The 26,499-nt window shown below is 36.9% G+C and overlaps 3 protein-coding genes across 6 annotated transcripts in view; 1 reads left to right on the top strand and 2 right to left on the bottom strand.

Annotated features, from left to right (window-relative positions):
* Positions 1-3,113: 3,113 nt before the first annotated feature.
* LOC107672284 (class E basic helix-loop-helix protein 41-like) lies at positions 3,114-5,392 on the bottom strand. Of its 2 annotated transcripts, XM_016465418.1 has the most exons (6): positions 5,165-5,392; positions 4,973-5,036; positions 4,724-4,831; positions 4,486-4,597; positions 4,061-4,158; positions 3,114-3,982 (listed from the first exon to the last, which is right to left on the bottom strand). In XM_016465418.1, exons 1-6 carry the CDS (start codon positions 5,224-5,226, stop codon positions 3,236-3,238), a joined length of 1,191 nt encoding a protein of 396 aa, XP_016320904.1. In that variant the 5' UTR covers positions 5,227-5,392; the 3' UTR covers positions 3,114-3,235. The 2 variants fall into 2 exon arrangements, with proteins under 2 accessions (XP_016320904.1, XP_016320903.1); XM_016465417.1 differs by having other exon boundaries at positions 3,114-4,158.
* A 1,294-nt stretch (positions 5,393-6,686) lies between these two features.
* LOC107672196 (sarcospan-like) lies at positions 6,687-13,037 on the top strand. Its single transcript, XM_016465289.1, has 3 exons — positions 6,687-7,293; positions 10,566-10,652; positions 11,975-13,037. Exons 1-3 carry the CDS (start codon positions 7,039-7,041, stop codon positions 12,332-12,334), a joined length of 702 nt encoding a protein of 233 aa, XP_016320775.1. The 5' UTR covers positions 6,687-7,038; the 3' UTR covers positions 12,335-13,037.
* A 6,578-nt stretch (positions 13,038-19,615) lies between these two features.
* LOC107672258 (inositol 1,4,5-trisphosphate receptor type 2-like) overlaps positions 19,616-26,499 on the bottom strand; it is a 93,232-nt gene continuing 86,348 nt past the window's right edge. For all 3 annotated transcript variants that reach the window (XM_016465371.1, XM_016465372.1, XM_016465373.1), the window contains one exon: positions 19,616-20,485. In XM_016465371.1, the coding sequence (XP_016320857.1) occupies positions 20,246-20,485 (240 nt within the window). In that variant the 3' untranslated portion in view covers positions 19,616-20,245. The remainder of the gene's footprint in view (positions 20,486-26,499) is intronic.

The raw sequence follows: 26,499 nt of genomic DNA, 5'->3' as shown, positions 1-26,499 counted from the left end.
TTGTTTTTTAGACTTGCATTTGCGTTTGTAATTTGTTATTTTGTTTTCAGAATTGTGATTTGCTTTGCACTTCTTGGTCACCGTATAATAGGCTACTGTCGTTTCCTCGTGGCCTACTTTTACGCAGTTCACTAAAACGCTAAACAGAGAAATACGTGCATGATTTATCACTGTTTCCCTTATAATAACCTACTAAGGTCAGATCATTTCCTACATCTTATTTATTTATTTATTTATTTAAACGTAAATAAATAAACTATAAGCTATAAATTACATGCGACTTCGCCGCTTTACCACTGGATGTCAGTGTGATCTCGATAATGTTCTCACTGCAGTCTGAGAATGTGATGAGGGAATGTGTCAGCGCAGCAGAATCTACACATATCTACAAGTTTGTGTTCTTATCTTGCTCAGCATAACTGAATGCTGAAATATAAAACCAAATGCCCCTTATCACTTTTCATGTCCCCAACATGAGTATCCTGAAGTAACAATGTAGCACTCTTTCCAGTTAATTGCAACCACTGGAATAACACTATTTATCACAACTCAGTCTATTACATAAGCTTTCCAGACACAATATTGTTAAATCTATTACTAAATGTTTACATAAGCATTTAGTAGCTGGGTTCTTGGGTTACATTTTTATTTCCCACAAGCTATGATTTACAGACACCTACTTTATGAGCAATAATGCTACATTTTACAGATAAACATTCAGAATAACTTGGAGGGATTCATATCATGTGAATTGTGTTAACTTTGGTTGTTTTTGCATTCCAACATTATGAATCTCATGTCAGCTGATTTTCAAACTGACTTTGAGTAAAAACACCAACATCAAAACATAAACAACATAAAACTAATTAAATGTATAAAAGGTCATTTTGTTGGAGGGTATTTATTTATTTATTTATTTTTATTGGCATGTTGATTAATGACAGTATAAATGGCCAGTTTAGTTCGTCACAGGATACTTTTTGTAAACATTTATTGATCCAAATAATGGGTGACTCCTTAAAAGTATTCAGAGAGTTTCCAAGTAACTGATTTTTATTTTTCCTAGTTGCCTTTGTTAATGTTAATTGTGCATGAAATCTGTTTACATGTAGCTAAGCAGATCTCTTGATGTCAGCTGTAGGTAAGTGGGTGTTTCTGGGCGGTTCATGTTGAAAATAACACTCTAATGGACTGAGTGTCACATGCATACTTTGACCTGTAATGAAGTCTGAATTATTCTGTCAGTAAGTGTTTTACTATGTACTGTGTAACTATCATGTGCATTTCAGTGCTGGAATGAATGAGGGGGGTGATAACATTTTGTTCACATGAGTTTATGTTTATTTGACAACTGAGCTGCATAATTTCAAACAGCAAATGTGTAAAGCATTAAGGAAATGTGCAGCAGTCCATTAAAAAATCCATAGATTTCTTCTACAACATGAACAATAAACATACATCATATTCACAAACTATATACATCCACATGCCACTGTTTAGGCAAATGACAGTTGAGGCAAAGACACTATAGGGCCTGTGAAATGTGTTACAATGCAGAAATAAATGGCAGCTGGTACATCACTGTTCCTATGCATTCATAAACCCAGGTCTAAAAAATAAACACATTCAATAAAATTCCATGATCTCCTTATTGTTAAGATCCATCCAGTCTAAAAGGTCCGTTTACAGGTTTATTCATGTCATGTTTTACAGTGCTCCACAACATTTGTACAATACACAGCATGACCCCCATACAGCTTTTTGAGGTCATGAATAGTGACAAAGTTTCAGAAAAGGCAAAACACATTTGATATAATCACATCTCTTTAAAGGTTTTACCTTACATCATTTTCAACAGCTGTCTCAGACTAAAATGAGCCAGCTCACATGTTTGAATATGCCAGCTCAAGAATATTATGATGCCATACATTTATAGATACATATATTCCAACATCTGCCTTGTATTTAGGAAAATTCCTTAAGAAAAACATATCATAGTTTGAGTTCAAAGGGCATTGGCTTAAAAACAAAGAGTGAGGATTGTGTTAGGAAACTGAGAAGGCAAGAAAAAGTGCACTTTACCTCTGGATTAAATAACTACTTTTATCAGAATATATACAGTACAAACTTTTATATCTACCAAAAGAACACAGATTACATTCAATATCAAAGTTCCATAAGGTGCTATTATACCTTGCACATTTTTGCTAGAGGTGACACAGGGCAATGATGTCAGATTGTTGGCAAAGCACTCTCAGTGATGACTGACAGGTGATTGGTCCTGTCATTCTGATCTGGAGTGTTGATTTCCTTCACAAGAGATTCAGACTAATTGTTCGGGAGAGGGAGAGAGAGATGGGGACTGCTGTAACATTCCATCAGAGGGTTGTGGCTCGCACCATTTGTCCAATTAAAATCACTTGAAACATTTAGTCAACACCCCTACCAGAGGAGCATCTCTAAGAAATGAGTCCTGGCCCAAACACTACGGTATGTTGAGGTATGTAGGTAACTCTTTCAAGCACTGAACTTTGAAAAGAGCAAAATACAACCGAAATCTAGTTGTACTATAATAGAAAGTTATATATCTGACAAATACTGCAGCAGTCACACCAGCCTGCTTGAGGTCAGTATCAAACATTACATCCAAGAGTCCAATATGTGACTTCCAAATCTTTGAAAGCAACGTTCCGCTAGGACAAGCGCCGTTCTTTAGCTTAAAGAAGATTAATATGTACTTCACTAAACCAAGTTTCTTCATCAAAAATAAAAAAGACAACTACAACAACAGAAAAAAAAAACCCAGAGCAAAGTCTGAGATTTCACACATTTTCAGTGAGTGCTAATATGCCATTGGATGGCGAGACAAAGAACGTAAAAGTTGCCGTCAATTGGATTTTCATTCAAATATCTCAAGGAATCAGTGCAAAAGGCACTGGCTGTTACAATGTCCCCCATTCTCCCCTAAAAAAAATGATAAACCAATTTGTTTTGAAATTTTAAGTCCTCATAATAATAATGTTTAAAAAAAACAAAAAAAACAGCCTTTGCTTGGAAATCCATAGAAACACTATAGTAAATACTCAATGACAATATAAACAGATAAAAACAGCCTTTGCTTGGAAATCCATAGAAACACTATAGTAAATACTCAATGACAATTAAATTAAGATAAACAGATAAATAGCAATTTTACAAGCAAACTAGTGTGCACTCAAAGGTCAAAAGATCAGCTTTATGTACCATCATTTTCATTTCTTTGGGGCTGATGAATGGCAACACTCTTTGAGCCATGATGATCCCCAGACACAGGAGAGGCCAGGTCGGCCTCGTTGGACAGGTCACCATCGGGAGATGGCGGCTCGTCATCTTTTAAGGATGCTGCATTAAATCCAGAGGTTTTATCGGCGGGTGCACTGGGGAAAGCGATGGCAGTAGCAGCTGCGGCTGCAGCGGAGGTGTGTGTGGGAATCCCGGGGTAAAGCCACGGGAACGGGGTGGTCAGCGCCGCCGCCGCTGCTGGATACACCAACTTCTCCAAGTGACTCTTATCAAACAAAGGCATGTACGATGCTGCAGACGGGTTTATAAAGTAAAACGGCATGCAAAAAGGAGTTTGTTGTCCACCAACACCCGTCATTCCAATTAAAGAGTTCATTAACGCCATGTCCGGCCGGGTATTGGTGGAATCTGACGCACCGTTCGCAGACCAGTTCATTTTGGCTTTTTTAGTGACACGTTCATCTCCGAACTCCTGCTTGATCTTTACTCCTTTGGCCGTGTCACATCCTTTCTCGCATTTGCCATCGCCTTTCTCTGCCTCTCCTCCGTATCCGCTGTCGGTGTCTGTGTCGTTCTCATTAAGCTCGAGGTTCTGAGTCCTCTGGATGACAGGTACACAGTTGGCTTGAGTATCTGTCTGCGCGTCCCGCTCTGGAGCGTCGTCGCCTGGCAACGGCTGCTGCAGGATCCCTGCGCCCGGCTGGAACGGCACGGAAACTTTGTGTAAGTGGTTAATGAGTCGCGTGCACATCTGCTCGCGCGCCATCCAGTTCTCCACCTTGTTCAGATACTGCAGGACTTCTTTGGCACATGCTTCAAAGCCTGAGTGAAACGTGTCTAAGTCAGCCTGGAGGGAGGACTTCAACGATCGCTCACCTGTCATAAAATAGAGACAAAAAGTCCTGTCATAAAAAACAGACAAATAAACAGACAGACAGACAGACGCTAGATAGATAGATATTAATAATAAATCTAGACAGATATAAATATATAAATACATGCAACAAAAAAGTGATCTATAAAAACACTTAACATATATAAGCAATAAGCATAACTGATATAAAAAGTATATGCATAATTGCAGCTATATGTGCATCTATTTTTGTTAAAGTACTGTACTTTGATCTCCATTTACTGTTTTACTTGATGTGGTATTGATGTTTCTCTGATTGCATTGTGTGGGTTGCACATTATGTAATTTACCGTTCTGCAAAGCGATGATCTTCTGGTGCTGTTGCTCTGTGACAGCTGTCAACGCGTTCAAATGCTTCAGCGTCAACTCAAGAACTACCGCTTTTTCCAAGTGACCAAGAGTCTGTAAGACAATACGAACATTTATCGGATTTCCCTACTTTCTTGCTTTCCTTATGCGGATGAGCTAAAATTACAAAACACATTTGAACAAGACCAAACACAATTTAGTTGACTTAAGTTAACTGACCGTAAGTTTCAGATGTTCAGGTAATAAATCTTTCAGCTGCCCAATACATTCATTTATTCGGTCCCTCCTCTTTTTCTCGATCAGTCTGTGTGGTAACTTATACGCGTCCTGCGAATAAGAAGCATTAGCCATTGCAAAAAAGTTCTTAAAGTAATAATTATCACTCGGATTATTAAAAACGAGCGACACAAAATGTTACGTGAACTCGACGGACATCACGTTTCCATCACGGGTCCACAGTTTGCTTACTTTTCCTTCCTCTCTCTTCACACCTCTTTTGGATTTGCACATGTAGAGAGACGAATATTCAACCCTAAAAAAAAAAAAAAAACATTTTTAAGAAGCAAATCTATTAATTCTCACACATTAAAAAAACAAACAAAAAAAACGTAACATTTGTTGCGTTCATTCAAAATCAAAACAACCGAACATAAAAATTACCCCAAGAAATCCGCGTGATCCAGGAACTGTCTGCCTTGCATTCTCGGTATTCTTTCATCCATAACTTTGTCCCACTTTCTTGTGTAATCAGGTTTCGTTAATCCAGTCGGCTACCAGCGGAGCGGCAGTGCGTTGTGTCCGGTATCTCGCGCAGCACCTCTGAATGACGATGTGTGTCTGAGCTGCCACTTTGCCCAGACTACCGCGCACGCGCGCCTTCACAGGAACCGCGCGCTGACTCACGTGTAAACTGCACCAGCTCTAGAATCCGGGTATTAAATGGGCTTGAAAGTTGACCGTTTATTGCTGAAGAGACGCATTCAAATATTTGTATTTGAGGTCTCAAGCATAACATCTACACATCTAAATGTAAAATACCAAGATACGTATTATATTATTTACAACATTTATTATAAAAGAAGATATGTCTTAGACATGTAATTATCTGATATAAAACCAGTTAGAATTATTATAGTCTAAACTTACGTAAAATTAAAACTTTTTGGCATTAAAAAACATTAGCCTATTTTATGTTTTATTTTCTTTCCAATTTGGGACTTCCCTAAAGGTCTGCATACTAAGTAAACAAAGATTTAAAGACACATGTATTAACTTAGCTAAATGCATTTTCAAAATCATGCTTTTATATATTTATCATGTTTACCAAATATAACTATCACTATTTGTCTAGGCTGATAATTCATATCTTTGGGGATAAACATAATTATGCTTCATGTCAAAAATATTATTATTAATATTATAAATTATTTTATTATTAGTTGCAATCATATTTTAGTAATCTCTAAATATTTGATTGTACCTGCAGTGTTCACATTTCCTCAATATATTTTGAAATACATATTTTTTAACGATTTTTAAATAGATTACCTGCTATATTTTAACTGAAATGAACTGTATCAGTTTTTTATCAACAAAACTAATAAGAAAATATTTGTGATCAATATTTTATGACAAATCATTTATTTGCAGCTTTATAATGTGAACTTTTCTGAAGTTCTGTGCAGCATGTTTAGCTTGAACTAACATCTAGATGTACTGAGATTGCTTTGCCTATACGTGCCATCTGAAATGAGGTGTGACATAACATACAACAGCACATAGAATAAGCTCTCAATATAGTCTGGCTGAAAATAGACCACAGTCTGTCAATATCCAGCCTTCAGAAGACTTTAGCAGATGAAGGTCTGGGTGAATACAGACATATTCATTATAAGAAACGAGGCCTGCATATAGTTAGAGATTCTCCATAATTACCACAAAGTCAAATGAACACGTAGCATATCTGCACTCTCTCATAATATTCATAGGAGATTAACTGTAACCCGCTCACATGCCCGTGGGTCACGTAACTTCATCGAAATCATGTGACTGACTCCAGGCTGTTATGAATAGATTGCACAGTGTGTTGCAGGAGGTGCAGGACTCAAGCACTCTCCCACATGTTTGCCAGAGACAAGAATTGTTTCTGCTCCATAAGATCCCTGTTTCCTGTTTAGTTTCAGGGAGACTAGAAGCTGTTGTGTGTTGGAGTCCCCCTTTATGTCTTCCCTCCCCTTTTCAACCCTCCCTCCTTTCCGTCTCCTCTTCTGTGCTCTATATGTGGCTCTTGTGGAATCTGCTCCAAATGTTTTCCATATTAGTTCAGAGTCCTTTCTGATTCCGAATAGCAGGGATCGCATAGGTAGAGAAGCCTCCAGTGAGGAGGGAGGGCAAGGGAGCAGTCCAGCTATAGAGAGCAAAAGAAACGCCAGACGAGAAAGAAAAGGAAGGACAAACAGATAGAGGGCGAGTACAAGAACGTCCAGTCGGCCTCAAAGGAAGATTAAAAACCTCCGCACGAGACAGGAGGAATTATGGGGTCGGGGACGAGTCCGATGGGGTCGGCTGGAGGAGGCAACGCAACCGCTGGCAAGGAGAAGAAGGGACAAGCAGAAACTGGAGGCCCAGTGCTGGAGGAAGCCCAAAAATGTTGTGGCTGCCGCTTTCCTTTGCTGGTCGCTCTGTTACAGCTTCTGCTGGGCATCGCAGTAGCTGCTGTGGCCTTCCTAATGGTTGCCATTAGCTCCTCTCTGCTGGCCAGGGAGACACCCCATTGGGCCGGCATCATTGTAAGCTTCCTTTTGCTCTTCATCAACCTCTCCCTCAACTCCCAGCATGCCTTGTTTACTCTTTCGGGGCCATGCATGAGGCCATCTCATATCAGATCCATTGGCCACACTGCCATTCTGTACAGAAGCATACATAAACAATGTTACAGAGAGCATGCATGCATGTCCGAAATAACATGAGAACAATGAATACATTCATAAACAGAATCACGAGTTTTAAAGCTGATATAAGATTGACCACTGAGAGTGTCATGTTGCAAGAAATCTGGAAAAGAGTACAAGCTTATATGCTTATCAGTGGATTTTGCTTGTTCAGCAGTGATTTACAGAGTATCCGTGCTTCTTGCCTTTGCTCAGAGAAGTATCTAGTCACAGAAACCTATAGCAAAAAATCGATGTAAAGTTTAAAAACAACCCATGTTACTTAGATAAAAATTATACTAAAAATGCTACAGCTGTATGTCTGTTTGAGAATCACAGGAGAGTTAGATCAAACTGTAACTTTATAAATAGAAAACAAATCTTCAAAAGATTCAACGCAATCTCTCTGTGCAGACATGCATGTCCAGTCACGTATAGGCCATATGACAATATAACAGGACTGAATCATACAGGGAGATAACATTGCAATTGCATTCTGTTTTTTTTTTTTCTATGTACTTATAGAAAGTACATTACTTAAAGCTGCAGTAACTTTTGGCGCTCTAGAGGTTAATAAACAGAACTGCGTGCGTCTTGCGGAAGAACATTGTAGCCGGAGCTACTTCTCTCTGTTTATGTCTATGACGAATCACGCAGGTACTGGGCTACTCCGCAGCGGTACCTACCCGAACCAGTCTAAAATAGTCCGAATATAAACACTTATTATAGGTGTACCGTAGTGATTCAGGAGGACAGGCCAAAAACACGGTTTGGAAAATGGATTCATGGTGTATTCGCTTATTATATACATTTTGAACGCAAAAAAGTTACGGACTGCAAATTTAACCCTTTTAAATCCTAATTTGGAGTTGCCAGCCAAAACTGGTCTTTTAAAAATTTCTTGTAAATCTCCAAATCTTGGATTCAATCTTTTATTTTCTTTTCTCAATTTGCACAGGTTTTGTATTTCTTTTTGGAACAGATTGGTAGTAGGCCTCATTGATCTGAGCTTATGCACCTCAGTTTTTGAGTGAACATTGCACAAATTATCCACAAATTATTTTTAATTTTTATTTATTTATTGTTTAAAAACATAACATCATGCATAAGCTCAGATCAATGAGGCCTATGGTCAATCACTTAGAAAAAGAAATACAAATACCTGTGATAATTAAAAGAACACAAGTTGATAAAAAAGAGAAAAAGAGAATTTGTATATAATATTGCTCAACAATCTTGTCTGATCTTGATAATACAGTATTTTATCTATGTAACTTTTTCAAAACTTTTGAACAAGACTGTGTCAAGCGAAGATTTAGAGTTTGTCTTGACAAACTTTTGCAGAAACACCTTACAATTAGGTCCCATTTTTTAACGTTAGTTAATGCATTAATTAATATTGAGCGATGAGCAATGCATTTGTTACAGTATTTAATATTCTTTGCTAATGTTAGTTAATAAAAAATACACCTGTTCTTTGTTACTTCATATTAGCTCAGGTCCATATTAACAGAATATAATTGGCAGAATATAATTGTTAAAAATATTAACATAAGTAAATGTTGAAATAATAACCATGCTTCAGAAATATTTTTAATTGTTAGTTCATGGCAACTAAAGTAGTTAAATAATGTTAACAATATAACCTTATTTTAAAATGTTACAAAATTGTCTTTCTTTTTAAAAATTACATTTGAATTTCTTTACATTTGTAATTAAAATCGCAGTTTTGAATACTGTTTGCTACCTCCATTCAATAAAATTTAAAACGCATTCTTTGTTTAATTCTGAATGCCACACAAAAGCCAATATATAACTGTTTCATTGTGTAAAACATTAGCTATTGTGGCAATAAAACATAAAGTAATGTCTTTATGAGATTGCTGTGTTGGAGACACTCGTTCAAATTCATGGACGCACATACTGTAGTGATAAGGCAGATCAGAGAGCATCTCAAGTTCAGGCCTCACGAGACCAGTGCTGCTGTTCCTACAGAAAAACACTGAGGTCACCAAGACTTCTCTGCCTCAGAACCTGGGAAAAACAATCAAATTAGATACCACACGCTAGTCACAAGACTTCAATCATGCTGAGAAAGAGAGCGGGGAAAATGGAGAGAGAGAGAGAGAGAAGAAAAGAGTGAGATAAAAAGCGTGAGAGATAAAGATATCTCGGAGGGTGGGGGGGTCAAGCTATTCAATTTGCAACGGCAGTCAATATATTATCAGATGACAACTCAATGCAGAGTTGCACAATGCTGATTACAATAAGGGTTATGGTTGGCTCATAACAAGTTTGGCAGACATAGAGAACTTAGGAGGTCTGCTGCACTGCAAATAAGATTAGAGCAACCCAGTACACTGGTATGTGTTCATGACAACAATGGCAACATTTTCAACAACAGACTCTGAGATGCACATGATCACGGTGATGATCACCCTCCAAACGGCCTAATAAAACTTGATGAGCATATGATTAGTTTATATATTGTACATTTGGAGTCTAAATGACAACAGGTCTATAGATTGCTGCAGGGATGGCATATTTTTGTAGGGCAAAACTTAAAGTTAGCATTTTAGTGGGTTTTTGGCTAAATGCCTAAAATAAGGTCTGTGGTTAACACAAGCTCAAGATATTTTAATGTTTTATTCTATGACATAAAATACTTAAGTGTGATTTTTTTTAAAGCTTTAATTTGTCCTGAAAAAGGCAATTGCTGACAAGTGGCTAAATGGGAACAGGAAACAGGAAAACTCATCTACTCACTAGTCCACTTTTACGGTCTTATTTGGTTTATAATCACACTCTTCTGAGAATATGTTTTTTTTTTAAATAAAGACTGAAAGAGTCATGCAACCAAGGTGTAGTTTGTTTATAGCCAACTTGCTTTTTGCGATTGTATTTAGGCTTCAAAAGTTTTATATGCGTGATAAAAGATTATCATGATGAACAAAACATGTGAGAATCATAAATATTTGTTTGTCACAGAGCTTATTTTCTGCAATAATCCAAAAGCCAATGGAAGAATCATATCGGGTTTTTGTTGAGGGAACCAGGGTGGTGCTAATTTCCATGTTGGCCTACAAAAATGTCATCACTGCAGCACTCTATAAAAATACTCTGTTTTGCAGATGATTGTGGTGTCTCTGCTGGGATTCATCCTCTTCTGCATCACCAGAGTGCCTGATGAGAGAACGTCGGCTCAATTTATTGTAAAGGTAAAAATAAAAAAAATAAAAAAAGAAGTGCAGTTTTTGCATGACCTGAGAATTACAATTGCACCTCATATTTAAATGCTTTTCAAATGGACTTTAAAACATGTAGAGGTGCAACTTAGCTCTGAGAGCAGGGGACTTCTATGGTAAAAATGTAGTAGGTATCCAGCAACAGGCCTAGAATTATACAATTCTTCATATCATTGTATTTTTAAAGGAACAATTCATCCAGAAATTTAAATTATGTCACCATAATGATCATTTACTCACCCCATATCATTCCAACCCACTATTATTATATTTCGTCCATGCAACACATAAGGATATGATATGTGGAATGTCCATGCAGCTATTTTTGCCATTCAACAAAAGTGGAAAGTGATTTAAATGTCTCCAAAAATCATAATAGTATAATAAAAGTAGCCCATATTACTTAATCTATATTCCAAGACTTCTGAATGAATTAGCGATGTTCTTTCGAGTCAGTTGTTTTCAATGACTCAGATGAAGTGGTTTGTGGACTTTTTCCCCCACAATTTGGTTCTGGTGGTTCTCCAGTAAACAACTCACCTACTCACTGAACTGAGATGATGTTTGAATGGATTTATTAAATGAGTGAGCTGATAATATGAGTGAATCTGGGATTTATGTTGTGATTTATCTTAAGCAGAATCTTGACTTGAATCGACACCTTTATTAAGAAAATGTGGAAAAGTGGAAAAGTGGAAAAATGGCTAATTGGAACTTCTTCATTCTTGTCAAGCTCATTGGAACGATTTAATTTAAGTATGGCTGTGTACAAAATGGTGTGAGTGTGCTAATGACAAAATCAAAATTTTCAGGTGTTCTGGTGGTTCTCCAGTAAACCACTCACCTACTCACTGTACTGAGATGATGGTTGAATGGATTTATTAAATGAGTGAGCTGATAATATGAGTGAATCTGGGATTTATGTTGTGATTTATCTTAAGCAGAATCTTGACTTGAATCGACACCTTTATTAAGAAAATGTAAGTGGAAAAATGGCTAATTGGAACTTCTTCATTCTTGTCAAGCTCATTGGAACGATTTAATTTAAGTATGGCTGTGTACAAAATGGTGTGAGTGTGCTAATGACAAAATCAAAATTTTCAGGTCAACTGTTTCTTTAATTAGGCATATTTTTAATATTTAATGGACCATTGACATTTCTGAGTCATCAAGTCAGAACATTGAACTGGTTTTAAATGAACAAGAATAGGCATTTTAGTCTATTTAAATCTGATTTCCATTGCCTTGCCTTAATTATCACAAATGACTGTAACCCCTCTCTCACTTCTGCCCAGCTCCTGTACTTCTTCCTGTGCACGATGGGGCTGGTCATTTCCGCAGTGGTCATTGCCTTCCAGTGCTACCATTATGCCCTGACTAACAGCTACAGCTGCAAGGAAATGGGGGAGTATTGTTTGTGCACTCTGGACCCTGAGGATTCCATCGCCCGCACTTTCACCTACAGCGGCGTGACAGACTGCAGTGCAATCGTAAGCACTCTACCCATGTATTACCTTCTGCAGATGGTGCTGAACCTGGCTCAGGCTATCGTCTGCCTGGTGGGGGCCTTCCTCATGTGGAAGCACAGGTACCAGGTGTTTTTCGCTGGGCTACAGAGGGGATCTCCTTCTACCCACAATTGGCAGAAAGTTTAGGGCACTGAGAGATTTCTCTGGAGAAGTAAACATGTGGAGCGTGGGAGTGTTTGTGCCTTTAGGGAAGAAACTGTTTGCTGCAGTGTCTGCCACACTGGGAGTTTTATGTCATGCGACCTTTTATCAAAGCAGTTGAATGAGTCTGTTTGTATTGCCATATTATAATATTTCAGGAAGTTTTATGCAATCTTTAGAGTTATTGTATTTTTCTATGTTGGCTGTTTGAAAATTTCCACTTGTTGAGGTTAACTGTTTATTTTTACCACTGCCAAGGAAAGTATTTTTATCTATATAACCAGTAAGTGACACAAAACGAGACCTGACATTTTAGGAAAATGAGCGACACAATCTGTTATTGTGGTTGTTACTGTTGTGGTAATGGCATGCATAAAAACGTATTTAATTGCCAGTATTAAATTTTGCTTAGTCAAAAAAAAAAAAAAACACCTTAAAATGCAATTATTCACACATTAACCTTTACCCTTTGACTCTTTTTCTAACTTCAGGTGCGTTTATTGTCCATTGTTTCTGAGACAAAATTCCTGGTGGTTCATTTACTGTTGATATATATATATATATATACACACATACATACAGATATAGATCTAGATATTTAGATGGTGACCGTGATTTCTCCAAGTACAACATGTTCCTGGATCAACATCCTTGTTGATCCTGGAACAACATTCCAATTAACCAATCAGAATTGAGGGATAACTTTTCAGGAAATATCTGTTTTAGGCTTACGGTCAAGGGTAGGTGCTTCTACACCCTTGTTAATCAGCTATCATTTCACACTGATTTTAGGAATAAATTATGGGTAGGTTTAGGTTTAGGGGTAGAGATTGGGTTTAGTCTATATTTTTGGACAGTAATGTTGATCCAGGATCAACAAAAGATCCAGGAACATGTCTTACTTGGCAAAATCACGGTGACCATATTTAGATATAATAGATATAAAGATATATATGCATAATTTTTTACAAATAAAATACAGTTTATCCTGTTAGTAAAATATTGGTTTATAACTATCTGTTAGATTTATTTATAATTTCTAGTCTATTAATAAGTCATATTAAACACTATGAGAATACACAGGAGCAACAGTCTTTAACATTTCTTAGATGAAATGTGATTTCTAAAATATAACATATCAAATCATTGAATACAGTACTGCTTTACCTGAAGAACTGTCTAGAGCACTTCAGAACAAAAGCACTGTGTACACAGCAGTCAGAAATAATAGGAGTGTCCAGTGACGAGGCTGGACGGGTTTGTGGACTGAAGTCCCAGTTCATACAGCCAGTGAACAGCAGTCAGTCAGTCAGGGACTGGGGGGGTTCAAAGGGGGACTTAGACAAACAGCAGGTCACTGCCTCCACTTTCATGCAATGGAAGGGCAGATGTTTTTTAATTTTTTTTATTTTACATAGGTCTATTGCATATTTTATATTTGTGGCCAGGTGAAAATTGAGCGAATGTAAAGCCTGACAATCAAACCAAAAAGCTGTGTTTTTCATCATTAAGTCCTCGTCAATGAAGCTTGTAAACCAAATGAAAAAGACTGAGTGATTTGAACACTGCCAACGGGAAGAGAGCTGCCTGAGGTGTTAAAAGAGTCTGTTGCTTTAAAGAGACCTACGGTCTGGTGTTTGGAAGAGATGCAACATGATGCTTCAGCACAGAAATAATGTAAGCTTTGCATGACTCCTCTTTCCTTTAAGCTGATTTCTAATAAAATGCATTTACATAACCCTCTCTCATTCATCATTCGACTGTATGTCCTTTAAAAATTATTAACTGAATTTCATACGTATGTATTTCTCATGTTGTCAAGCAAACTGAAATATGCCATCTTTGGATCACATCCCCAATGATGTGTATGTAATCTAATAATAATAATATACTAATATATTAAATGTATTTTTTATTTATATAATTTATATGAATATAAATTAATAATTGTTAACAATTGCTAACAACAAAGGACTATTTAAAATAAAAAAATTAATAATAAATAAGGTTTGCAAATTTTTTAAACAAAAATGAAGTTTATTGTATGTGAATAATACTGTACACCACCGTTCAAAAGGTTGAATTCATCAAAAATACAGTAAAAACAGTAATATTGTGAAATATTAATATAATTCAAAATATCTGTTTTCTATTTGAATATATTTAAAAATATAATTTATTCCTGTGATGGCAAAGGTGAACTTTCAGCAGCCATTACTCCAGTCTTCAGTGTCACATGATCCTTCAGATATTATTGTAATATGCTGATCAATAAACATTTCTTATTATTATTCATGTTGAACATTTTTTTATTAAGCATTATACTTTTTTCAGAATTCTTTATTGAGTATTATAAAAAAAATTATATAATATTATAAAATATTTACAGTCACTTTTGATCAATTTAATGCATTATTGCTGAATAAGAGTATTCATTTCTTTAACAAAAAAAAGGAAAAAAAAATGAACAGTAGTGTTTGTGAATCTGTAATGTGAATAGTGACCATGCATTCTGAAGCCCCAATCAGGTAAAAAATATTATAAAATTTGCATGATCTTGGTTTTGTCATTTTTTTAACTTGACAGATATGGCCACCATTTACTTTCACTGTATGGACAAGAGCAGCGTGAACATTTTGATAAACATCTCCTTTTGGATTTCACAAAATAATGTCAAAGGGGTTTGGAATGACATCAGGATACATAAATGGCATCATTTAAATTTTTGGGTGAACTATTTCTGTAACAGAACCATATTCTTATCTCCTCAGCCTCTGCAGCAGAACTTCAGCGAGTCACTCTGTACACTATTAGATTAAGCAGGAACGCTGAGTCAAATGAAAAACCCCCCTCTGGTTTGCAGTGCTTTTGGGAAAGAGTGCAGCATGTGACAGATCTCATCTGCTCTCCGACCAACCAGCATGACAACAACACAATCACATGCAGACCTATCACATGCAGAAAGAAGGAAGGGAGGGTGGTATATTTAGATTAATGAGTGTGTTTATGCAGGATGTTGTTCACTGTCTTGCCTTAATAACTGCGCACCTGCATGACTGAACTTTGAGAAAGACTGTGCGTGTTAAGGAGGGATCAAATATTATCATCATTAAAACCAATTCAAATATTGACATGCATGCTGAGGGGAGACTGAATTTATATGTACAATAAATCGCATGATAAAACATTGAATAACTGCTATATCCATGACATTTGCTTCTATTTGATTGTTCCTGCTTCATGTTGAAAGACGTGCCTGCCAACAGATGAGCGATCAGTTAGTGAGAGTAGCAGTTATCCAACTAACTGTCTTCTCCTCCCTGATGGAGCATTCCAGACGTGCTTGACTTTCACTTGCTTAGTGACAGCTGTGAGCTATAATGGACCCGTCAGGGGCTAATTTTAACCCGTGCCAGAGTGAAGGCACGAGCAGATGTGAATCTTTGCACTCTCAAGTAACTAGGCAGGGTCCTGCACCCTAAAAACACCAGGCATACTACAGGCTAAAGAAACAGTTCACCCAAAAATTACATTTGCTGAAAATTTACTCACCCTCAGGTCATTCAAGATGTAAATGAGTTTGTTTCCTCATTGGAACAGATTTGGAGAAATTTAGCATTACATCACTTGCTCACCAGTGGATCCTCTGCAGTGAATGGGTGCCGTCAGAATGAGAGTCTAAACAGCTGATAAGAACATCACAATAATCCACAAGTAATCCACACGACTCCAGTCAATCAATTAACGTCTTGTGAAATGAAAACTAGGTCTGTTTGGATGGGCTCACAGATACTATTATAATGTTAGCAAAAAAGACTTTAAATGCATTGTGCACTAAACTGTTCTAGTACAGTTTTGAGTTGCCATGTCCATTAAAACAGCATTTGAGATCCACTTCTTGTGTGTGAATCTGAACTCTGTACACAGATCTGACAACAGATGTCAGCTATCAGTGCGGACATAACAAATTCATCATTTATAAAATGATCTTATCTTCAGATATTCTCGATCCTTGCATAGATACCTAAATATCCCAAAAATAATTGCTTCTACAATATCACATAATATTAACTCTCTAAACCTTATTGTTTCTAAATTATTTAAAGAGTAGATAGTCAAACTAACCATTGTAATACCAAATATAAATTCTTTATTATTTTCTGTACAACTTTATATAAGGCAAGCACAAATATGCTAGTCACATCTCCAACATAAAATACACAATAAAAATTATCATCATTTAAGAGTTAAGACTAGCGTTTAGGTCTTCGTAGAAGGTGACACAAACAGATTCCAACGGTCACATGATTGTCTGATTATGAGATGAGAATGTTTTCCAGTCTTATATCTTTTATTAAAGTAATGCTGAATTTGAATTATAAAAAAATGATTAAATTGTTTAGAGGTACTTTATCTCTCCAGTTCTTCCAGCACAGACTAAAGTCCACTATGAATTACAGCAATACTCAAGTTATGGACAGGGCAATTAAAATGTGAGGGAGTTAATATTTGACGCTTAAAAAAAAAAAAAAGGAAAAAAAAAAGGCAGACAGCCCGTCCAAAGACTGTCTGAGTCATCTGGCGTAAGCCCTCATATGTGTAGAGTTCATGATTTTCCAAACAAACACACTCTGTATGTTTCCAAACGTCCTCCGTCTATAAGATCTAAATGAGAACACACTTACAAAATGACGCTCAAGTCTGTAGGACTGTAGGATCTAACTGAACAACTGTCCTGTCATGATGTAAAGTGTGATATCACCATGAGTGTAGTGTTGTTCATGGTGTGAACATCAGCATCTGTGTGTGAAGAGCATCCTCAGTGCGCAGGGGGGATCTGATGGTTCATCTGTGATGGTCCCAGGAAGCCTTAGTTACATCTCAAAATTACAGCCTAAAAAAAAAAACCCACAAGGCTATCAGCTTCGTTTTTTAATAAGCAATTTTATCTGTAAAATACTGTAAAAACTGGTTAACGGTAAGATTCCTTATTATATATGCTAAAAAAAAGTTTACAGATCTAATGAGACATTTCATACAATTTTACAGTAAAATACTGTTTTGAGAAGTGAATAAGAACAAGTCAGCTTATAGCTTACAAAGACGAAATGTAAGTTGACATTCCCAGAATTCTCTGTGTGCTAGCTCACGTTTCATGGTTTTTCAATGAAATAACTGTTTCTTCTTAGTTTTATCAGTTATGTACATTAGGGTTTTAAGATACATCTGATGTTGTTGAATTAATGCTTACCGCATTATTTTAGCACCATGACAGGGTTTTACATTTATGTGTATGACACCATGCACCGCCTAAATATAATTTATTTTTCATTGTATGCCATATCAGCATCAAAGGCTATATACATAGCAAACTCAAATGTAACCAGATTTAAAATAGTCTTAACCACAATAATTCAATTAAACACACACACACACACACACACACACACACACACACACACACACACACACACACACACACACACACACACACACACACACACACACACACACACACACACACACACACACACACACACACACACACACACACACACACACACACACACACACACACACACACACACACACACACACACACACACACACACACACACACACACACACACACACATAAAACAGGGAAGCCAATTTAGTTACATCTCAAAATTACAGCCTAAAAAAAAAAACCCACAAGGCTATCAGCTTCGTTTTTTAATAAGCAATTTTATCTGTAAAATACTGTAAAAACTGGTTAACGGTAAGTTTCCTTATTATATATGCTAAAAAAAAGTTTACAGATCTAATGAGACATTTCATATAATTTTACAGTAAAATACTGTTTTGAGAAGTGAATAAGAACAAGTCAGCTTATAGCTTACAAAGACGAAATGTAAGTTGACATTCCCAGAATTCTCTGTGTGCTAGCTCACGTTTCATGGTTTTTCAATGAAATAACTGTTTCTTCTTAGTTTTATCAGTTATGTACATTAGGGTTTTAAGATACATCTGATGTTGTTGAATTAATGCTTACCGCATTATTTTAGCACCATGACAGGGTTTTACATTTATGTGTATGACACCATGCACCGCCTAAATATAATTTATTTTTCATTGTATGCCATATCAGCATCAAAGGCTATATACATAGCAAACTCAAATGTAACCAGATTTAAAATAGTCTTAACCACAATAATTCAATTAATTCGCTAATTTAACAATATTATTTTGACAAACCAACAAAAAATAGATAAATGTATAAAAACAGCAATTATATACACAATCCTTCAATCTGACATTTGAAAAAAAAATCTAATATTTTCCCAGGAGAATTAAAAAATGTTCATTAATGTAATTTCTGAGTAAAAAAAAAAATTGATTGAATCATGTGGCTTTCTCTCTACCACCTATGTTTGTAAGGTGGTTATCAGTATATTATAAATGTTTTAACTGTACATTTAGGATCAATCTGTAAATACTACCTTTTGTTTTACAGTAAAGTTCTGGTAACCAAAGCTGCCACTTTTTTACTGTAGATTTAACTGATCTTCTCACAGTGTACTTTCTGAAGATGCATTTACATTTACGGTTGTGCAGTGAAATTTTGTGGGCAATATCTAGTCATTCAATGGGAATCCACAGGGTTGGGAATTTTTGACTCAGGGTGAAAAAGTTCCTCGTGCAGATTTCATTCATTTTCAAGAATCCGCCATGTTGACCAACAGAAAGCTGTTTGGTTTGAAAGTGACTTCTGTGTAGACAACTGACCTTTTTTTGACAGTGAAATTTTGCTAATATGACTGCACATTGACACAATCACTCAGTTCCAAAACTTCAAGCTGCCTCCATAAGCAGCATTTTAGAGCGCACTCCCGACGTGAAGGCTGGTTCAAATAGATATTTTGAGAATTTTTTAAAATCCATATAATGGACGTCAATGACAACCAAAACTGTTTGGTAACCAACATTCTTCAAAATATCATATGTTCCACAGATGAAAAAAGTTTGGAACAACATGAGGATGACAGAATTTTTCATTTTTGGCTGAACTACTGCTTTACAACATGGCGCCATTTGCACCAATATCAAAACGACCTCTTATTCCATGGGTCACTTTTTTATTTTCCCAAACACACTGGGTTTGAACCGACGTGTATCTTTTTTTGACCTCATGGCCATTCCAGACAAAGAGAAGGAACTACCAAGTAAACAGTCCTAGCAAGAAAACGGAGGTAGAACACAGTGTGCTACACTGAATCAGTGAGAGCCTGTTTGTCTGAACACATGACAAGTTCGGATTTCGCCTACCGCATCCGAGCTGGATCTCAGCCTGGCTCGAGCTGAGAGGTGAGGAGGATCTGTTTAATTAGGCCTGGCTGTCGGAGAAGAAATCACTTTAATAAGTTATTTAACATCCAGCACTGCCAGGAGAATTACATTAAGCCCGCTCCTCGTGACTGCCAGGAATCAGAAGGACCGCTGGAGGATGTGAGGGGCAACACGGCATGGTTAACAGTTCTGGTTCGACTGTTTCAGGCTCAGTGGTTTGGATCAGCGCCGATTCTCAATAACTGTGCAGTTCCTGTGTGTTTACAGCACAGAACAGTTCAAATCTGAAGTCTAAGGTCAAACAAATATGCAGACTTTAAAAAAAATGAGCCATGGGGCAGCAATTTCTTTTCCAACGTCATCCCATTAGAACCCAAAGCTCTCCCTCTCCCTCTCCCTGTGTCATGTGAATCGGTTAAACTGTTTGTGTGGAATCACATGTGGGCCAGGCAGGTGATGGCGGTGAACCGACACAGCGGAGCACAGCCGGAACATCCGCATCGCCCCGGGGCACCGCCCCACCCCTGCTCTGACGCACTTCCTCAGCAGGGCCTAATAGTAAACACTTCAGATGCCCCGTGAGGAAAAAGACTGTTTTGCTCTGTGAAACCAGGCCGTCCCATTGGATGGTGTGCTGTATGTTACCTGTTCTTTAAGCTCGGACAGCTGGGAAGTCAGCTGAGCCACGAGAGTGACAGTGGTGTCCAGCCTTTCTTGCACCAATCGGATCTCATTCTGTTCGCTCTCTCCCTCCGAGCTTACCAACGACATGGCCCGCATCCGTGGAAACCAGTCCAGATTCTTCTCCTGAAGGAAAGAGAATGGTGTGATTTGTTGTTGCTATTTGGAGCATTCCCCAAACATTTTTAGCATAGGGATTTGATTTAGCATTTGACTATTTAGCAATAAACACAAACATACATTCACACTATCATTCAATTTGGTTAGTTAAAAAAAAGAATACCTTTATTCAGTAAGGATGCATTAGGTTGATCAAAAGTGACATTAAAGATGTTTTTACAATGTTACATAAAAATACATTTTGAATAAATGCTGTTCTTTTGAACTTTCTATTCATCAAAGAATCCTGAAAGTTTCCACTTCCACTTAATCACAGGTTCCGCTGCTTAAAGCTGAAAAATCAGCTTTGCATCACAGGAATAAATCACATTTTAACACATTAAATAAAAAAACAGTAATTTTAAACTGTAATAATATTTCACAACATTTCCATGTTTTACTGCATTTTTGATTAAACAAATGCAGCCTTGGTGAGAATAATAGGCTTCTTCCAAAAACACAAAGTCTTACAAACCCCAAACCTTTGAACAGTAGTGCACTTTTATCCTTTTTACTAATTTTTAAGAAGAAAATGGAGAGAATTAATGGGACAATACTTTCAGAAGAAAGAATGCTGAAAAAGTGACACGATTTATCGTGATATATGGACTAATGGGTAAAGTCCAGCTCTCAACAGATATATTCAACAATTAGGCTAAATAACTACAAAACAATAATAGTCCTCTCAGAAAAACTTACAGATTATACATAATAACAGAAACACTGCTCACAGCAGGTGATTTGAGAGTAATTGTCTTCAAAATCATTGCTGAATGTGACGAATGTGTTACAAAAGTGGGTTTAATGGCTTTAGGATTTAATGACACTACTTATTGGAGGATGTTTTACCTTGCTGACAGTCTCACACTCTACAGTGCAAGTGTAGCAGCAGAGTTTTGTTGCATAACAGTTGCTGCTGAAGACCTCAAGGACTGTAGCACACTAAAGCACAGCATGTTGCCACCAAGAAACTGCCTTTCTAAAAGGCAGTAGAAATGGTAGGTCTCAAAAATGGGTCACAAATCTGTTTTGATCAGGTTGTGGACAGAAGCAGCACAGTAAATATACACTGCTGTTCAAGTTTGGGATGTATAGTAAATTGATTTTTTTTATGTTTTTGAAAGAAGTCTCTTTTGCTCACCGAAGATGCATTTATTTGATCAAAAATACAGCAAAAACAGTACTATTGTGAAATGTTATTACAATTTCAAAGAACTGTTTTCTAGTTGAACATATTTTAAAATGTCATTTATTCCTGTGATACAAAGCTGAATTTTCAGCAGCCATTACTCCAGTCTTCAGTGTCACATGATCCTTCCAAAATCATTCTAATATGATGATTTGCTGCTCAAGAAACATTAAATGCTGCTTAAATGTTTTGTAGAAATAGATTTCTTTTGTAACAGTGTAGAAGTCTTTACTGTCACTTTAAATCACTTTAATGCATCTTTGCTGAATAAAAGTATTAAGCCTTACTGACCAACCGTTCAAAGTTCAGTTAATCAGAATACAAAATCATCGCTTGGAAGAATCTACCCAAATTAGACAGATGTCAACATGGACATGATACTTGACATCACAAAGTAAAATAAAATGAGACCCAGACTACATTGAAATGTTAAATGGCTTTGTGCTATGAATTATCGCCTAACTAGACTAGAACATGGATGACTAAGTTGATCATCAAGACCCATCTCTACTTGCAAAAGCAAGCTCATGAATATGAGCCAGTGTGCTGAAACTCCCTCAAGCTTTTTCTTTCAAAAGCTAAAGCATATAGAGGCAAATCTGGACAACTTTAACACCTAGATGCAAAGATAGCTCTAGAAACCGGGAAGTAGTCATGAAAATGAACCGCAGAGTTTTTTGTTTTAGATAATAACAGCGAGTCATTCTGTTTGCAAGGTGTGTGTGCCCACACAGAAGCTCACGTACAAGATATTTGTTTGCGTTCTACAATTTGCTGTGTGAGTGTGTATGTGATTAGTGTGTACATCTGAGTTGATCTAGTGTGGGGTGTGTGGCGTGTGTGAAATAAGGAGGGGGGTAACAGTGCAGTGGCTCATCACAGCAGTTATGTAAGGTGCTTTTCACAGTCAGCCTGACAGGAGCGCTGCAAGGTGTGCAGAGAGTTACAGGATGTGTTTAGAGGTGGGAAAAGACTGCCTTCCCTTACACAATCATGAAACACACACTCACGAGGTGACACACCCGGGCATGCGGATCTTCTGATTCGAACACAGTGCTTTTCTCTGCTATACAATAGGGAATGAGGCTTTCCAAGAAAAACACACTGGATAAACACGCTGCTCTTCTGAGAAACAGGCGCATGAACAAGGTCAAACACACTTTCACACAGAAGCGGGACAAAGTGACTCGCTGGAAAAGAGCGGTCTGGTTTTGCTGAAGGTTTCAATGGGATCTAAAATAAGAAAAACAGGAAAATTAGAATTAGGCATAAATTGCTGCTAATTGGTTCCAGAGAATGGTGCATTATGAAATCTATGAAAACCATTAAAGGAAGTGGGAAAACATTGGTCAAGTGAGGACGGATGAACAGAGACTAGATTGTGAGGGTCGAGTCTCATGAACTACCCTATTTTTCCACTAAAGATGAGACCTGAGGTGCGGGGGTGAAAAAACAGACAAGAAAACAACACTGTTGTGACGGGCCAGTGAAAAAAAAAAGATGGAGAAAGATAGAGGACATGAGACCTGGACGACATTGAGCGATAGAGTTTAGTTAAGGTCAACTGGTAACTTATCATAAAATTATACATGATTAATCAACACTGAACATTCAGTGATAAGGGCCTTCCAGCTGCCTCATAAGCTCAAGGCAAGACAAATATTAACATGTTCATATACTGAATATGCACTACTGTTAAAAAGTTTGGGGTCAGTAAGATTTTTGGTAACATTTTACAATAATGTTACATTAGTTAAACTAACAATGAACAATACTTCTACTATATAAATTTTACTTAATGTCAATCTCAACATTTATTAGTACGTTTTTAAGATCAAAAGTTTTATCTGTTGTGAATAATGACATTTTTGAGTGAATTATCAATTTAAAAGACTAAAATTATAACTTTATCCATTCTAACACTGACTTTAAATAAAGCCATACTTTATTTAGCAAGGACACATTAAATTGATCAAAAAGACATTTATAGTGTTTATATAATCTTTCTATTTCAAATAAATGCTGCTCCTTTGAACTTTCTATTCAATAAAGATTCTGAAAAAAAAATGCATCATGGTTTCCACAAACAGCACAATTCTTTAAAAAATTGATACTAATAAGAAATGTTTCTCGAGCGCCAAATCAGCACATTAGAATGATTTCTGAAGGATCATGTGACACTGAAGACTGGAGTAATGATGCTGAAAATTCAGCTTTGCATCACAGAAATAAACTACACTTTAAAATATATTAACATGGAAAACAGTTATTTTAAACTGTAATAATATTTCACAATATTACAAATTTTATAGTATTTTTTTAATCAAATAAACGCAGCCATGGTGAGCATAAGAGACTTTCAAAAACATAAAAAAAATCTTACCAACTCCAAACTTTTAAAAGGTAGTGTATGCAAACAACCAAATCAAGCGAAATTAACCTGCAACTCAAATAGAAAAAAAATATTTTAACATCTAAGAAATTACACTAGTCACATACAGCACCTTATAACATAGCAGTGAACACCTCAAAAACGTACACACACATCTATACACTTCAGCACATTCACGCTGCTGCAGACTTGTGTGTGGGAAAGGTGTTTGGGCTGTCATTAAAGTGCCATTAAACTACTTTTCTCATCTGACAGACAGCATAATCGTTTGATCACGTGTTCTCGGCTCTCATCATCATAAAGCAGCTGTTTTGTAATGGAAAGGCAGTTTCAGAACGCTGCCATCAAACCGACTCTGGAAATAGCAGCATGATTGCAATAATCAGTTTGATTAGCATGGCTGGCTGCTGCACACGCACTCCTGCAGTCATTCGTTCACAGTCACACACACACACACAGCCCGAGACGCCCAGCTGGGATGAACGGATCCAGCGGTGAATAAGTGACCTTTGAACTTGCATTGATCACAAGTCTAGAGGCCAAGGAGTTTTTTTTTTCTTGCTCCAGCGACAGTGCATGACGACGGTGTTGCCAAGGAGACGCCTGACTCACTGTGTGATAATGAGTGGCGGAGCAGGTGTGTGGGACAGGAAAGCACGTGTGAGGATAGGCTGAGCTAATAGCAGGCCACTTGAGATGGGTTACATAACAATTCTGTGACTGCTGCAGTACCTGCTCACACTCTCTCTCCAGCAGCCTGTGAGTGATAATCACACACACACACACACACACACACACACACACACATGCTTCAATGTAAACTTGCAGTTGAAACTGTGCTGTGCTCTTCTCTTTGAATATGAGCAGAGAAGCTACTATAGGGTGGGCTGTTTTGCAGAGATTTGCATTAGTTGTGCTTTCAGGTGACTGGAGTCTACAAACACAAACACACACACACATACACACACACTTAATTTAAAAGCCATAGTGTAGTATTTGGCATTCAGTTACTGTTTCCTCCCGCCTGCTATACTACAGAAGCTGAAGATCCTTGTATGAGACAGAACAGACACAAGGAAACTAAACAAGTGTTAGTTATGCGTCGCCCATACCTCATCTTTCCCATCTCAGCTTTAATGAGGGCCCTTGTGTTTGTAGCAACTCACAGTAATTAGTTAATATAGTACTAATAGAACTCAATGTGTCATCAAGCAGGGCTTCGTGGAAGCTGGGCCTGCAGAATCCTGCAGTAAGCTCTGTAGATTTCCACAGAATCCAAACAGCCGTCTACTAATACTCCGGTTTATTGGCCAGGCTGATAACATGGCCAACCTTTGGCCCTTTTGAGCTTATCAGCATCTGTCACTAACAGTGGGACATTAATATTTTTATTCAGCAAGGATTCAAGAAACTGATCAAAAGTGACAGTAAAGACATTTATAATGTTATAAAGATTTTTATTTGACAAATTCTGTTCTTTTTTCGAATTTTAAATTAATCAAAGAATCCTGAATAAATACGCATCATGGGTTTTACAAAAATATTAAGCAGTACAACTGTTTTTAACATTGATAATAATAAGAAATGTTTCTTGAGCACCAAATCAGCATAGTAGAATGATTTCTGATGGATCATGTGACACTGAAGACTGGAGAAATGGCTGCTGAAAATTCAGCTTTGCCACCACAGGAATCAATTTTAAATATATTAAATTGTTTTTTATTTGTTAATTGTAATAATATTAAAAAAATTTAAATACATTTTTTATTAATATTTTCATTTAAATTCAGCCTTGGTGAGCATAAAAGACTATTTTTCAAAAACATTAAAAGTTTGACTCCAAACATTTGACCGTTAGTGTCATGACACGTGAACTCTATTTTAGAATAACCGATAAATAGTAACGTCATCAAAACTTTAAAATAACGCAAGTAAAAGTATGGCAATTATGTCTAGTTACCAGAAATGCTAAACAAATCAACCATTATATTTTCTCTTCATATCTCATGCACACTCTTCATGTGGTCCTGGGATGCTTTTTAAGCAGCAGTTCCCATGCCAGTTTTTTTTTTAATGCGAAATGTATGTATGTATGCACGCATGTATGTAAATACATTCAGAACTGTGCAAATTCTATTTGAGCCTAGTCAATTAAATCAGTCTTTTTGTGCAATATTCATTATTGCACAAAACATAACAGGCTTCTTATATGAAACCATAAAGACTCCTGTTCTGCTCTCCTACACTATGAACATTAGCCCAACTTGGGCCATTATCATAGAGAGGAAGCACTCTTAACAAGGGTTCTAATGACTACACTACTTTCAGTATGCTCTGTGAGATACCAGCAGAAACAGAAGATCACACATACATAAACAAACAAATGAGTGCGCGCACACA

Source organism: Sinocyclocheilus anshuiensis, unplaced genomic scaffold (assembly GCF_001515605.1).
Source record: "Sinocyclocheilus anshuiensis isolate Anshui unplaced genomic scaffold, SAMN03320099.WGS_v1.1 scaffold997, whole genome shotgun sequence".
Classification (NCBI taxonomy): Eukaryota; Metazoa; Chordata; class Actinopteri; order Cypriniformes; family Cyprinidae; genus Sinocyclocheilus; species Sinocyclocheilus anshuiensis.
This window is presented reverse-complemented; position numbering and strand designations above follow the sequence as displayed.

Coding starts and splice junctions, on each gene's coding strand:
- LOC107672196 (XM_016465289.1), top strand. CDS start 7,039: ATGGGGTCGGGGACGAGTCCGATGGGGTCGGCTGGAGGAGGCAACGCA. Junction 7,294..10,565: donor CCCATTGGGCCGGCATCATT/GTAAGCTTCCTT, acceptor TCTGTTTTGCAG/ATGATTGTGGTGTCTCTGCT. Junction 10,653..11,974: donor CGGCTCAATTTATTGTAAAG/GTAAAAATAAAA, acceptor ACTTCTGCCCAG/CTCCTGTACTTCTTCCTGTG.
- LOC107672284 (XM_016465417.1), bottom strand. CDS start 5,226: ATGGATGAAAGAATACCGAGAATGCAAGGCAGACAGTTCCTGGATCAC. Junction 4,832..4,972: donor TGAAGAGAGAGGAAGGAAAA/GTAAGCAAACTG, acceptor TCTTATTCGCAG/GACGCGTATAAGTTACCACA. Junction 4,598..4,723: donor CTGAACATCTGAAACTTACG/GTCAGTTAACTT, acceptor ATTGTCTTACAG/ACTCTTGGTCACTTGGAAAA.